Source organism: Nerophis ophidion, linkage group LG18, assembly GCF_033978795.1.
Source record: "Nerophis ophidion isolate RoL-2023_Sa linkage group LG18, RoL_Noph_v1.0, whole genome shotgun sequence".
Lineage (NCBI taxonomy): Eukaryota > Metazoa > Chordata > Actinopteri > Syngnathiformes > Syngnathidae > Nerophis > Nerophis ophidion.
The window spans coordinates 27,129,404-27,144,411 of NC_084628.1; the positions used below are offsets into that span (position 1 = coordinate 27,129,404).

Genomic DNA, 15,008 nt, shown 5'->3' on the forward strand with positions numbered 1-15,008 from the left:
CACTTCCTGCATACACTGTACACTTTGTTATGGACACAAGATTCAAAAAGTAAATGCTGTTCTGACAAATGACAGCCAGTGAGGATTTGAAAGTGAAATTTTAATCAGCCCGACGCTGCCTGTTATGTCTTCTGCTGCTCAACATCAACACTATTGCTGAACAATAAACCTTCTCTTTTCCACTTTCTCATGCACTCCAAATCATTATTAAAGTGAAACTACTTAAATGTCTACTTTGTCTCCAACTATGACTTTAAACGTCAAACTTCTGTTTACCTTTCCTGGGGCTTGGGAGGTCATGGGGTTATTGGCCGAGACCTCCGTTACGCGGTCCTGCCAGTGCACGACTCGGTGAGTAATGATTGACAGCAGCGTGGGATTACTCACGCCCAATCTGTCACACCTTCTCCTTCCAAACGCCATTAGAGCGTCTCGTGTGAATGTTCAGACGTGTTCAACGCCACTTGTCATGTGCATCCATACTGGACCGTCGACAGCCCCGATACCAGATCTCTATGTTCGGACGTCAATTCTCAAATCAAAACATCGATACTTTTCATACCACTCTATGCTCTGATATTGATTCTTGAATCAAAACATCAACATAAGTTTATTTTTATTTTGAGAGATTCTAATATTTTAGTTCTGAAGGCCACATACTGAAAAGTCAAGTGGGGGGCGAAAGGGTGGGGGGTATTTTGATCTATTAAAAAAAAAAAAAAATGCGAAAAACATACATTTAAAAGACAAAACTAATTTATTAACTATTAGTATTAAAATTTCAGCTTTTTTCCATTACATTCCGATTATTTTTTACCTTTTTTTCTTACATCTTTACTGGGTTGTTTTTTTTTCGATATTGAAAATACACAACAATTTTAGTTTAGTGTACTTGCACAAAGTATGGCATGGGTATGGCCGATTCCAGCCTGCGTTTGCCTGGGTGTGGGATGGGAAAGAAATGTGGTGGTTTGGCACATCACTGCTGGTGAGGCTTATGAAGGAGAGGAGGAGGGGCGGGGGTGGGGAGGGGGGGCGTTTAAGGGTCACAGGACATAACAAGGGGAGCGTTTGGGTCATTAGCGTCCGCATTTGATGTACAAAGTGTTCACGGCAGCAAAAGCAAAGGCCTTACTTCTGGGAGGAGAGGCGAACACAAAGATGCACACATGCAAAGCATTCTGGGCCAAGGGGGGGCGCCCACCGGGGGACGTTTCCAGAAGGGCGACGGCCGGTGCTCCGTCTTTGGCTAATCTTTGACAGCGGGGAGCCAGTCATGTGTGCGCTGGCTCTCTGAGCAAACGCCAACGTCTCCCATAGGCTTTGTTTATCAGGCCACCTGGACCTGCATCTGGTCAGCCTCCTCGCCAGATGGAGCCGCATTAATAACGCCGTCGTATGTGTCCAGTCATCACCGACTGGGGGGGCGGGGCAGTCTTGTGCCAAACCAACCATTTTCTCTCCCGCCCCAACCCAGTCACAGTCAGGCCGGAATCGGATCGGTAGGGCCGATATCGATAGTTTGAAGTGTCTGCTAAAAGTTGTGCATTTTCAAATAATTACACATGCATCTCAAAAAAATTTTTTTTAAATGTAAGAAAATGAGCAGAAATCGGAATGTAACTACAAAACGCTGATATTTTTAAATGGATAATAATAAACATAATGAGCCAGCTATAACTGTGTTTTGTCTTTAAATATATAAAACATCCATTGTTAGACTTTTGTTTTTAAATTAATATTATTTTAATATTTGACATTTTAGTATGTGGCCCTTGGTAGAAAAAGTTTAGACAACCCTGATGTAAAATATTCGAAAATCTCGCAAATATACTTAAAGCATTGATTTTGTTTGCGATACCCAGTCAAATATAGACCGGTATCGGATCAGTAGGGCTGATATCGATATTTTGAAGTGTCGGCTAAAAGTTGTGCATTTTCAAATAATTACACATGCATCTAAGAGAAAAAAACAGTAAAAATGTAAGAAAATCAGCGAAAATCGGAATGTAACGAGAAAACGCTGACATTTCTAAATGAATAATAAACATAATTAGTTAACTACATAGATAGTACTTTATTGATTTCTTCAGGAAAATTAAAATTCCCGCAGCAGTGTACAGAGTTGAGATCAACTTAAAAAGTAAAAAGTAAATAATGGGGGTTTAAATGGAAACAAAATAGAGAAATATTAAAATAAGAATACAATTAAAAAGCAACTATGGGAATAAAAATATAACAGTAAAATAAGAATATAAGAAGAGAAAGTAGGCAGTAGTGACCATGTTCTGAAAAATTGTTAGATGTAAATATAAACGGAATACAATGATTTGCAAATAATTTTCAACCCATATTCAGTTGAATATGCTACAGAGACAACATATTGCTCAAACTGCAAATAATCCTTAACTTTGAAATTTGATGCCAGCAACACGTGACAAAGAAGTTGGGAAAGGTGGGAATAAATACTGATTAAGTTGATGATTGCTCATCAAACACTTTTTTGGAACATCCCACAGGTGGGCAGGCTAATTGGGAACAGGTGGGTGCCATGATTGGGTATAAAAGCAGCTTCCATGAAATGATAAGTAATTCATAAACAAGGATGAGGCGAGGGTCACAAATTTGTTAGTAAATTGTCGAACAGTTTTAGAACAACATTTCTCAACGAGCTATTGCAAGGAATTTAGGGATTTTACCATCCACGGTCCGTAAAATCATCAAAAGGTTCAGAGAATCTGGAGAAATCACTGCACGTAAGCGATGATATTACGGACCTTTGACCCCTCAGGCGGTACTGCATCAAAAACCTACATCAGTGTGTAAAGGATATCACCACATGGGCTCAGGAACACTTTTTAAAACCACTGTCAGTAACTACAGTTGGTCGCTACATCTGTAAATGGTAAATGGGTTGTACAAGTGCAAGTTAAAACTCTACTCTGCAAACCGAAACACATTTATCAACAACACCTAGGAACGCTGCCGGCTTCGCTGGGCATGAGCTCATCTAAGATGGACTGATGCAAAGTGGAAAAGTGTTCTGTGGTTTGACGAGTCCACATTTCAAATTATATTTGGAAAGTGTGGACGTGGGGTCCTCCGGAACAAAGAGGAAAATAACCATCCGGATTATTATAGGAGCAAAGTTGAAAAGCCAGCATCTGTGATGGTATGGGGGTGTATTAGTGCCCAAGGCATGGGTAACTTACACATCTGTGAAGGCACCATTAATGCTGAAAGGTCCATACAGGTTTTGGAGCAACATACGTTGTCATCCAAGCAACATTATCATGGACGCCCCTGCTTATTTCAGCAAAACAATGCCAAGCCACGTGTTACAACAGCGTGGCTTTGTAGTAAAGAGTGCGGGTACTTTCCTGGCCCGCCTGCAGTCCAGACCTGTCTCCCATCGAAAATGTGTGGCTCATTATGAAGAGTAAAATACGACAACAAGACCCCGGACTGTTGAACAACTTAAGCTGTACATAAAACAAGAATGGTAAAGAATTCCACTTTCAAAGCTTCAACAATTAGTTTCCTCAGTTCCCAAACGTTTGAGTGTTGTTAAAAGAAAAGGTGATGTAACACATTGGTGAACATGCTCTTTCCCAACTACCATGGCACATGTTGCAGCCATGAAATTTTAAGTCAATTATTATTTGCAAAAAAAATAAAGTTTATGAGTTTGAACATCAAATATTTTGTCTTTGTAGCATATTCAACTGAATATGGGTTGAAAAGGATTTGCAAATCATTGTATTCCGTTTATATTTACATCTAACACAATTTTCCAACTCATATGGAAACGGGGTTTGTACTTAAACCACTGATTTTGTTTGTGATACCCAGTCAAATTCGGGCCGTATCAGATCAGTAGGGCTGATATCGATACTTTATGTAAGTACACATGAAGTGTTGGCTAAACGCTGTGTATTTTCAAATAATTAGATATCTTTTTAAAAATAAATAGTAAAAATATAAGAAAAAAATGCTAAAATCGGAATGTAATGACAAATGCTTAAATTAACAATAAAAAACAATTAGCCAACTACAACACAAAGTTTTGTCTTTAAATATTTAAAACATCTGTTTATAGCATTCTTTAAAAAAAAAAAAAGAAACAAACAATCTAAATACTTGACTTTTCAGTATGTGGCCTTGGTGGAAAAAGTTTAGACACCCCTAATGTAAAATATTAGAAACTCCAAATAAAAATGAATGATTTTGTTTCCGATACCGAGTCATATTCAGGCTGGTATGGGATCGGTATAGCCGATATTGATACATTGTGCAAGTACACTTAAAGTGTCGGCTAAAAGTTGTGTATTTTCAAATAATTACATATCTATCAAAAAAAACAAAGAAAACCAGTGAAAATTAAACGTCCGATTATATCGGCCCGCCAATAAATGCTTTAAAATGTGATATCGGAAATTATTGGTATCGGTTTTAAAAAGTACAATTAATGACTTTTTAAAACGCTGATGTACAGAGCGGTATATATGTGGTAAAACACGGATATTAACCTGTCAGCAGCCCCTCCCCTCTCTCACACACAACACAGGAGTTGACGACTGCAGCATGACAGGTTTACTGGCAACGCTTGATGACCTCATCAAACCGCCACGAGCGGAGCATAACAACAAGAGTGTGTTGTTGCAGATGCTGTAGCCGTGGCTAACAAGCCAGCTTGCTTGATGACTGACTACCGACACCATGTCTATGGTTTGGGATTATTTTAAAGCGTGTCTGATGGTTAAAAAAACTGGCAATTTGCAATGACTGCAAAAAGTTGATTGTGCGAGGAGGAACCAAGACGTCTTCCTTCAATACGAGCAATTTGATCTCCCACATCTTCCAGAATCATAAGGACATACACGATGAATGCAAGCGGAAGATGGAAGAAAAGCAAACACCGAAAAAAAGTAGTACCACACAGTTGTCGCTTAAAGACTCCGCCGAGAAAAAACAAAAATGCAACAAAAACACCCCGAGGCGAAAGCTCACGTTGTAGTCAGGGACAACGTACGACGGTAAAAATTGGTGTGGCTAGTCTACCTTACATGGCGCACACTTTGCAGCTTGCAGTGAACGGAGAATGCCCTGTCTCAACGCAGCATTTCAGAAGCTCTGGCTGACTGGTAGGCCACTTCAAGCACTCACCACTAGCTTGCAGGACATTTGTGTTACTCATACAAATATGTTAGAGCGGGGCAGATTGAGCCCAGTTTATCATTTCCTGTTATACAGTATGCCAGCCAGTCTACTAAAGGAGGACTATGTTATTGTTTACTTTATTCCTCAAGTACAGGGGTCACCAACCTTTTTGAAACCAAGAGCTACTTCTTGGGTACTGATTATGCGAAGGGCTACCAGTTTGATACACACTTAAATAAATTGCCAGAAATAGCCAATTTGCTCAATTTACCTTTTTAATAAATAAATCTATATATAAAAATGGGTATTTCTGTCTGTCATTCCGTCGTACATTTTTTTTCCTTTTACGGGTGGTTTTTGATACAGAATAAATGATGAAAAAAAAACACTCAATTGAACGGTTTAAAAGAGGAGAAAAACATGAAAAAAATGAAAATTTAATTTTGAAACAAAGTTTATCTTCAATTTCGACTCTTTAAAATTCAAAATTCAACCGAAAAAAATGGAGAAAAACTAGCTAATTCGAATCTTTTTGAAAAAATAAAAAAAATAACTTATAGAACATTATTAGTAAATTTTCCTGATTAAGATTAATTTGAGAATTTTGATGACATGTTTTAAATAGGTTAAAATCCAATCTGCACTTTGTTAGAATATATAACAAATTGGACCAAGCTATATTTCTAACAAAGACAAATCATTATTTCTTCTAGATTTTCCAGAACAAAAATTTTAAAAGAAATTCAAAAGACTTTGAAATAAGATTTAAATTTGATTCTACGGATTTTCTAGATTTGCCAGAATATTTTTTTTTTATTTTAATCATAAGTTTGAAGAAATATTTCACAAATATTATTTGTCGAAAAAACAGAAGCTAAAATGAAGAATTAAATTAAAATGTATTTATTATTCTTTAAAATAAAAAATTTACTTGAACATTGATTCAAATTGTCAGGAAAGAAGAGTTAAGATTTTAAAAGGTAAAAAGGATTTTGTGTTTAAAAATCCTAAAATCAATTTTAAGGTTGTATTTTTTCTCTAAAATTGTCTTTCTGAAAGTTATAAGAAACAAAGTAAAAAAAAAAAAGAATTTATTTAAACAAGTGAAGACCAAGTCTTTAAAATATTTTCTTGGATTTTCAAATTCTATTTGAGTTTTGTCTCTCTTCGGATTAAAAATGTCGAGCAAAGCGAGACCAGCTTGCTTGTAAATAAATAAAATGTTAAAAATAGACGCAGCTCACTGGTAAGTGCTGATATTTGAGCTATTTTTAGAACATGCCAGCGGGCGACTCATCTGGTCCTTACAGGCTACCTGGTGCCCGCGGGAACCGCGTTGGTGACCCCTGCTCTATTATACTCTGGACTGAAGCTGTGTGCCTTCATTGTTTTTGTAGCTGTTGTTTTGAGGCATGTTAATAAAAAATAATGCACTTTTTTTAGACTTTGTGAATGTCAAAGTATAGTATTTCTCATAGTTGTAGTTAGTATCAGGATTATATCAGGGAGAGTATGTCCCAAATTCCAAGCTGCTGTTTTGAGGCAAGTTAAAAAAAATTATGCACTTTGTGACTTCAATAATAAATATGGCAGTGCCATGTTGGCATTTTTTCCATAATTTGAGTTAAAGTTCTTCTCTTATATTGGAAAACCTTGTTACATTGTTTATAAATGTGCATCCAGCAGGGCATCACAAAAAAATTAGGCATAATGTGTTAATTTCACGACCACATAGAATCGGTAACTAAGAGTTGGACAATTTCGGAATATCGGCAAAAAAGCCATTATCGGACACTTCTAGTAAAAATTGAAGAAAAAAAGAGCAAAAATCGACTGTACAGTATGTGGCCCTTGGTGGAAAAAAGTTTAAACACCAATTAAGCGACGCATGAAAGGTATCGATATTTATGATTTGAGGATCGACCTCAGAGCTTCGAGATCTGGTATCGGCGGTGTGGGTATCTCAGTATCGCTGCGGCACGGTTACAAACGGGCGGTGGGAAAGCGGCGGCATGAGAGAAGAGGACTAATGAGTGTTTTGGGGTCAGGACTTGAGCGTGGCCAACAGAGCGCGTTACGTAAGGGCGTCCACTGAGAGGGCAGCTTTGACACCAGGTGACCTCTCCCCGGTAACTAGAGCCAAGTGGAGAAATAATCACCTCCATAACAAACTCACATTGTTACGCAATCACTAAAGAAGTGGATGGTGCAAGGACACGCCACAAACATTACGTGTAAGGACACGTAACGCACTTTTGCTCGCACTAAGTCCATAATTTTTCCTCATTAAAAGTTTTTTTAAATTGAAATCATTGTTTTGGTTATTGTTACACAAAACAGACATGAAACATGACATTTACCACCTGTTGCAAATTACACACCCTTCTTCCGTTTATAACAGGGGTTTAAAACACGCGGCCCGCGGGCCAATTGATGCCCGCGAGACGTTATTTTGCGGCCCGCACCTTAATGTAAAATTTTACTGTTCTTGCGGCCCGCGAGTATGTGAAAATTTACTGTTGGTGCAGCCCGCGAGATCTATATGAATGGCACTTTGCAGCGTCATATTTGTATACCCTTGACTTTTCCGGGAGACTCCCATTTTATAGTGCCCCTCCAGGGGTAAACTTTCTTTTGAATTTCACCCGAACTACAATATTAAGGGGGCACCGTGGAGGCCCTGCCTCTGCCGACCTCTACAACCTATACAAACAGTGTGCCAGCCCAGCCATAAGTTGTATTCTGCTTCTGAATACGCGGTAGGCGACTTCAAGACATAGTTGATCAACAGCCATACAGGTCACACTGAGGGTGGCCGTATAAACAAATTTAACACTGTTATAAATATGTGCCACACTGTGAACCCACACCAAACAAGAATGACAAACGCATTTTGGGAGAACATCCGCACCGTAACACAACATAAACACAACAGAACAAATACCCAGAACCCCATGCAGCCCTAACTCTTTTGGGCTACATTATACACCCCCCAACCCCGCCCCCTATTGTAGCCCGGAAGAGTTAGGGCTGCATTGGATTCTGGGTATTTGTTCTGTTGTGTTACAGTGCAGATGTTCTCCCAAAATGTTTGTCATTCTTTTTTGGTGTGGGTTCACAGTGTGGCGCATATTTGTAACAGTGATAAAGTTGTTTATACGGCCACCCGCAGTGTGACCTGTATGGCTATTGATCAAGTATGTCTTGCAGTCTCTTCAGTGGAACTGAAGAAGCCTCGTACAAAATGTGACTGGGTCTGCATACTGTTTAAGTGGTGGAAAAGCGAATTAGGCGGCAGGTTTTAAAGGACGTTTAAGACAGTACCATCACGTCACGCCCTTGAAATTGATGACCGGGTGAGAACCGGGCTAATGATTGCCCCGGGAGGTTGTCGGGAGGGGCACTGATATTCGGAATAATCGGGAGAGTTGGCAAGTATGTTGCTAAGGCGGGAAAGCCATTCAAAGAAGGTGAATTCATTAAAAAGTGCATGTTACATTTTTTAAAGAAATCTTTTCCTGCGGCCCAGCCTCAGCCGGTTTCTGCATCAAGTGGCCCCCAGGTAAATTGAGACCCCTGCTCTACGGAATACCGGTACTAATAAAGGTCCTCGGTACAAAATTAATTAAAAACAGTACTATACTGCTTCTGAAAAATATCGGCACTTTTTTTCCCCCCCCGGACACGACTTCGCGCTCTCCTCACGACGTGACATTGCTGGTAAAACAAGCAGAGACGCACACAGACACAATGCGGGGACAAAAGAGGGAGAATGGACGCATTTCGGCTTAAAAACTAACAATAAAGTATAAACACTGACGTGCCACTATGCAGGAGGTGCTTAACTCTAGTTAGCCGTTAGTTGGCAGTGTTTTAGCTACTACTTAATCACTAATGTCCGTCTCTTTGGCGAAAAAAAAAGTAAGTTTCTTACAAGTATCATCCCGGCAGGAGGAGGAATAGCTAAACATACTTCACTACACACTGTAGGATACAATAGCTTACCGTAAACAGCAAGCTGGCGCTATTCAGTGTAAACAAATGGGTGGATCTATACAAATATCCACTAACGATACCAAGTACAAAAGCCGATAACACGATATGTTACTGCATATGTCAGCTGACAAATTAGGAGCCTTGTTTGTTTTCTTACTAGTAAAAGACAAGTTGTCTGAGATGTTCATCTTATTTCATAACATTCTTCTATGATTGAAATAAGCAACATATGGTTCATGTATCATAACATTTTATGTCAAAATAAAGCCAAAAATGAAATTTTTTTGTGGTCCCTTTTATTTTGAAAAGTATCAAAAGAAGAAAGATTGGAAATACATTTTGGTCCTGGTACTAAAACACTGGCGTAGGGACAACTCTAATACTGTACATTAAAATATCCTCAAAGTTGTGTTTTTTACTAAAATATGGCTGGAACAAATGGTTGATGTTTACATAGTTTCTTATGGGAAACTCTGCTTCACTATTTCAACGTTTCGGTTGGAGAACATATTGAGTTCGTAGATTGAGGTTCAACTGTATTTACAATTCTATAAATTAATAAGGAGCAAAGTGGCGAGAGAACTGTTTAGCCAATAATGTTGTTGATGATGTAAGAATGGGATTGTTTTGATTACTTCACATCAAAATTTTCACTTCAAATCATTTTGAGTGGAAAACATTGAATATTTTGTTTGTTTTTTCCAAGTAAAACAACGTTTTATTTGATGAAAGGGGCATAAAACAAACAATTTAAAAAAAAAACATTTAAAAAAGCTTAAACTCAACAGATCTATCTGAAGTTGATCCGGAAACTTAAAAGTTGAAAGTTAAAAAAACAAAATGTTTTTATTAACATTTTTAGGAGTGGGTCCCTTTTGGATCCCCAATAATTTTAGTGGTTTGTTTTTTTTCCTTAAAACAGTCATTGCTCAAAAAATAATAATGAATCAAAATCAATGGTGGTATAAATTATTGATGAACTTAAGGCTGCAAATTACTTCAAAACATTCCACTTTGAAAAATGTTTGGGGAAAATATTGCATGCTTTGCCATATAAAAAAAACAGGTTTTCTTTGACAAAAAGGTCAAAACAATAGCAAACTAAAAGCAAAGGTTTCTGTGACAAAAAAGGGCATTAAAATAAAATAAATAAAAACGTATAGATCTGAAGTAGATCCAAAAACTTAAGTGTTAAAAGTTAAGAAAAAAATGTGACTTATTTTTAACACTTTTATGAGTAGGGCCCTTTTCAAAAAAAAATATTTTTAGTGGGTTCTTTTCTTCTAAGCTGTAATTTATCAAAAAATAATAATGATTCATTATTATATTTTTTTTAGCAATGACTGTTTTTAAGAGAAAAAAAAACACAAAAATTATTGGGGACCCAAAAGGGCTCCACTCATAAAAATGTTTAAAAAATTAAGTTTTTTTTTCCTTTCAACCTTTAAGTGTCTGGATCAAATTCAGATAGATCCGTTGAGTTTAAGCTTTTTTAAATGTTTTTCTTTAAATGGTTTGTTTTATGCCCCTTGTTATGAATTATTGTCCTGTTTAAGGGTCCTATTACTTCACATAAAATACACACTCCTTAGTACACTTTGTAAGAACGCCGACGTTTTGGTGAATTTACTGGGGAATTTCTGAAACTGAAACAATAAAAAAATTAATGCTGTTGTAAGTTAATAATACTAACACAGACACTCGTAAACGTGTTAGCATATTAGCAAATGTTAATGATGCCAGCTTGATTACATTATAATAGCATGTAAAAATATGCATGAAAATACTCCTGCTGACATCACACATGGGACGGTTTTGTAAGTAAGAATTGTTTTAGTTATATTGCAAAACTTACAAAATTTGCCTGGAGTTATGAATGAAAAATCCATATGAGGAGCCACGCTATGGACGGCTAGAAAACTGAAAAGAAAATTCTTGGGGGAAAAAAAAAAAAAAGCACGATCAATAAAAGGAAGGACACTGCAGCACCTGCAGTGAGCAAATTGGTCCAAAAGATGGCGCCATATTACAAACAATAAAATACCCTTTGTGTTTCTGCTGTTTAAAAAAAATACAATTATTTTTATTATTGTCGTAAGCAAAGAAAAATCAATAAATTAGCCACAAGGTTCAAAGTAGCGGCTAACGATCTGAAATTTACTGTAGTAGTTAACTCACAAAAGGGGAGTTTAACAGAAGAAAATGTTCATAAAGTTGATCTTTGAAAAGCAAAATCTACGTTTTCATCTACTTGCTCACAAAGTACCTCAGTTCTTAAAAAAAACAAAACCCAACAACCTAAAAGCGCCACAAACATGTTGTTTTTTATGACGAAACTTGTTTGGAGTAGAAATGAGACTTGCATGTCGTGTTCAATGTCAGAGCTTCCATTTCGTTTTCTCCCTAAACCAAAATTCACACACAGTCAAAATGACCCCGCCAAAAAAAATTCCCTTTTTTATTTCGGCACTAACATCTGTTTCATGTCAGCGATAGAAGAGGTTTTTACCGCCATAACAATATTCCCCAGCCTCCTCAGACAGACCGCTCTGTGTCGGGGGTGACTCACGTGCCCACAGAAACCCCGCCTAGTTAGTCCACGTCTGTGTTGTTCTTCCACATGACAACGGCCCCGAAATAACCTCGCTCTCACGAAAGCAGGGCTCGGACCTGCTGGGGAGATCTGGGCATCAGGTGCTCGGGGTCCTTGTAGGCGTTGGCCGGGCTGCTCAGCGCCGAGTGGACCTCCCCGTAGGCCCGGCACACCAGCTCCGTGGCCTGGGAGAAGATTTGGTCCCTGTGGGGGAAGAACATATGACATATTTTATTGTTTACTGTTAGCTTGTATGACATTTTATTAACACATACTCTAGCGAAAATAGCTTTTTTTACTCGTTTGTTAAATGAATGTTGAAGAGCTGTTCGATAATATCGGCCTGCCGATATTATCAGCCGATAAATGCTTTTAAAATGTAATATCGGAAATTATCGGTATCTGTTTCAAGAAGTAAAATGATTGACTTTTAAACCGCCGATGTGCAGAGTGGTACATATCCAGTAAAACACGGAAGTAGGCTTGTATACTCAGGACTGAAACTGTGTGCCTTCATTGTTTTTGTAGCTGTTGTTTTGAGGCATGTTTAAAAAAAATAAAATAATGCAATTTCTGAACGTCAAAGTATATTATTTCCCATAGTTGTAGTGCAGGGGTCATCAACGCGGTGCCCGCGGGCACCAGGTAGCCCGTAAGGACCAGATGAGTCGCCCGCTGGCCTGTTCTAAAAATAGCTCAAATAGCAGCACTTACCAGTGAGCTGCCTCTATTTTTTAAATGTTATTTATTTACTAGCAAGCTGGTCTTGCTTTGCTCGACATTTTTATTCTAAGAGAGACAAAACTCAAATAGAATTTGAAAATCCAAGAAAATATTTTAAAGAATTGGTTTTCACTTGTTTAAATAAATTCATTTATTTTTTTAATTTGCTTCTTATAACTTTCCGAAAGACAATTTTAGAGAAAAAAATACAACCTAAAAAAGTATTTTAGGATTTTTAAACACATACACCTTTTTACCCTTTAAATTCCTTTCTCTTCTTTCCTGACAATTTAAATCAATGTTCAAGTATTTTTTTATTTTTTTTATTTTGTAAAGAATAATAAATACATTTTAATTTAATTTAAATGTAGAATCAAATTTAAATCTTATTTCAGATTCTTTTGAATTTGTTTTAAAAAAAAATTCTGGAAAATAAAGAAGACATAATGATTTTTCTTTGTTAGAAATATAGCTTGGTCCAATTTGTAATATATTCTAACAAAGTGCAGATTGTATTTTAACCTATTTAAAACATGTCATCAAAATTCTAAAATTAATCTTAATCAGGAGAAATTACTAATGATGTTCCATGAATTATTTTTTTAATTTTTTCAAAAAGATTCGAATTAGCTAGTTTTTCTCTTGTTTTTTTCGGTTGAATTTTGAAATTTAAAGAGTCGAAATTGAAGATAAACTATGTTTCAAAATTTAATTTTCATTTTTTTCCTGTTTTTTCTTCTTTTAAACCGTTCAATTAAGTGTTTTTTTCATCATTTATTCTCTACAAAAAACCTTCAATAGAAGGAAAAAAAATGTACGACGGAATGACGGACTGAAATACCCATTTTTTAATATATATATAGATTTATTTACTAAAGGTAAATAGAGAAAATTCGCTATTTCTGGCAATTTTTTAAATTGTGTATCAAACTGGTAGCCCTTCGCATTAATCAGTACCCAAGAAGTAGCTCTTGGTTTCAAAAAGGTTGGTGACCCCTTGTTGTAGTGGGTATCAGGATTCCAAGCTGTTTCAAGGCATGTTAAAAAAAAATGCAATTTGTGACTTCAATAATAAATATGGCAGTGCCATCTTGGCACTTTTTTCCATAACTGGAGTTGAAGTTTTTCTTTTATTTAGGAAAAAGTTGTTTTTGATTGATTGATTGAAACTTGTATTCGCAGATTGCACAGTTCAGTACATATTCCGTACAATTGACCACTAAATGGTAACACCCGGATAAGTTTTTCAACTTTTTTAAGTAGGGGTCCACGTTAATCAATTCATGATAAGGTTAAATTGTTTAATGCTAGGGTGTCAAACTCGCTAGCACCAAACCCCACTCCACCCACCTCAACCGACGCACGGGGGAGGCTGGAACAGTTAGGGATGCACAGGATTCTGGGTATTTGTTATGTTGCGTTTACAATGTGTTTAAGTGCGGATGTTCTCCCGAAATGTGTTTGTCATTCTTGTTTGGTGTGGGTTCACAGTGTGGCACATATTAGTAAGAGTACTAAAGTTGTTTATATCACAACCCTCAGTGTAACCTGTATGGCTGTTGCACAAGTATGTCTTGCAGTCGCTTGTGCGTTGAGTCAGCAGCCGCACACTAGATGTGGCCAGCCAGCACTCAGATAGAATAGTAATATAGCGGACGTGACAACATGTTCGAGAGGACGTTTAAGGCATTGCCATCACGGCACGGCCTCAATATTGTTGTCTGGGTGAAAATCTGAGAATGTTATCCTGGGGAGATTTCTGGGAGAGGCAATGAAATTTGGAAAACCTTCCGGTAAAATGGGGGGATCGGCAAGTATGCAGCTGAGCCACATCAGAGTGATCCAAAAGCCGCATGCGGCTCCGGGGCCGCGGGTTGCCGACCCCTGATCTACAGAGATACAAAGAATTGCTATTGCAACATCCAGTAGACACATGTAGAAGAGCTGCTTCTTTCATTCAAAAATTTCAGGTTAATTTGTATACTTGGCAAACTCATCCCGCGGGCCGGATAAAACCTGTTCGCGGTCTGTACATTTGACACCCCTGGTTTAATGCATCCAGCAGGGCATCACAACAAAATTAGGCATAATAATGTGTTAATTCCACCACTGTATATATCGGTATTGGTTGATATCGGATATCGGCAAAAAGGCCATTACCGGACATCTCTAGTTCTTTGTCATTATTTGTTATAATAATTGTAATAGCTTGTGTTAACTTGACACAGAAATGACATGCTAGCTGCTTTGCGACACAACTTTCTCCGGTGACGACTCTGCTTGCAGGGGGCTTTCTGCGCGTTAATCGTGCGTCAAAAAAAAAATAGTGCCAATAAAGGAAATTAGCCGTAACTCATTATCGTGTTAAATTCTGCGGGCTATAGAGCGTTTTCTATTCGGGCTCCAGTACTCTGGAATGCCCTCCTGGTAACAGTTACAGATGCTACCTCAGTAGAATATTAATAATAATAGAATTGTATAGCACATCTGCGGTCCCCTCCAAGGTTTCTCATTGTCATCCCATTGGGTTGAGTTT

General features: G+C 37.5%; 1 protein-coding gene and 1 long non-coding RNA gene across 4 annotated transcripts in view; one reads left to right on the forward strand and one right to left on the reverse strand.

Annotated features, from left to right (window-relative positions):
- The window catches only part of LOC133537047 (uncharacterized), a 46,377-nt gene that overhangs the window by 14,958 nt on the left and 16,411 nt on the right, over positions 1-15,008 (forward strand). The gene's annotated exons all lie outside the window — the stretch shown is intronic.
- cog6 (component of oligomeric golgi complex 6) overlaps positions 11,588-15,008 on the reverse strand; it is a 76,362-nt gene continuing 72,941 nt past the window's right edge. Inside the window, exon 19 of the mRNA XM_061877874.1 lies at positions 11,588-11,953. Within this exon, the coding sequence (XP_061733858.1) occupies positions 11,806-11,953 (148 nt within the window). The 3' untranslated portion in view covers positions 11,588-11,805. The remainder of the gene's footprint in view (positions 11,954-15,008) is intronic.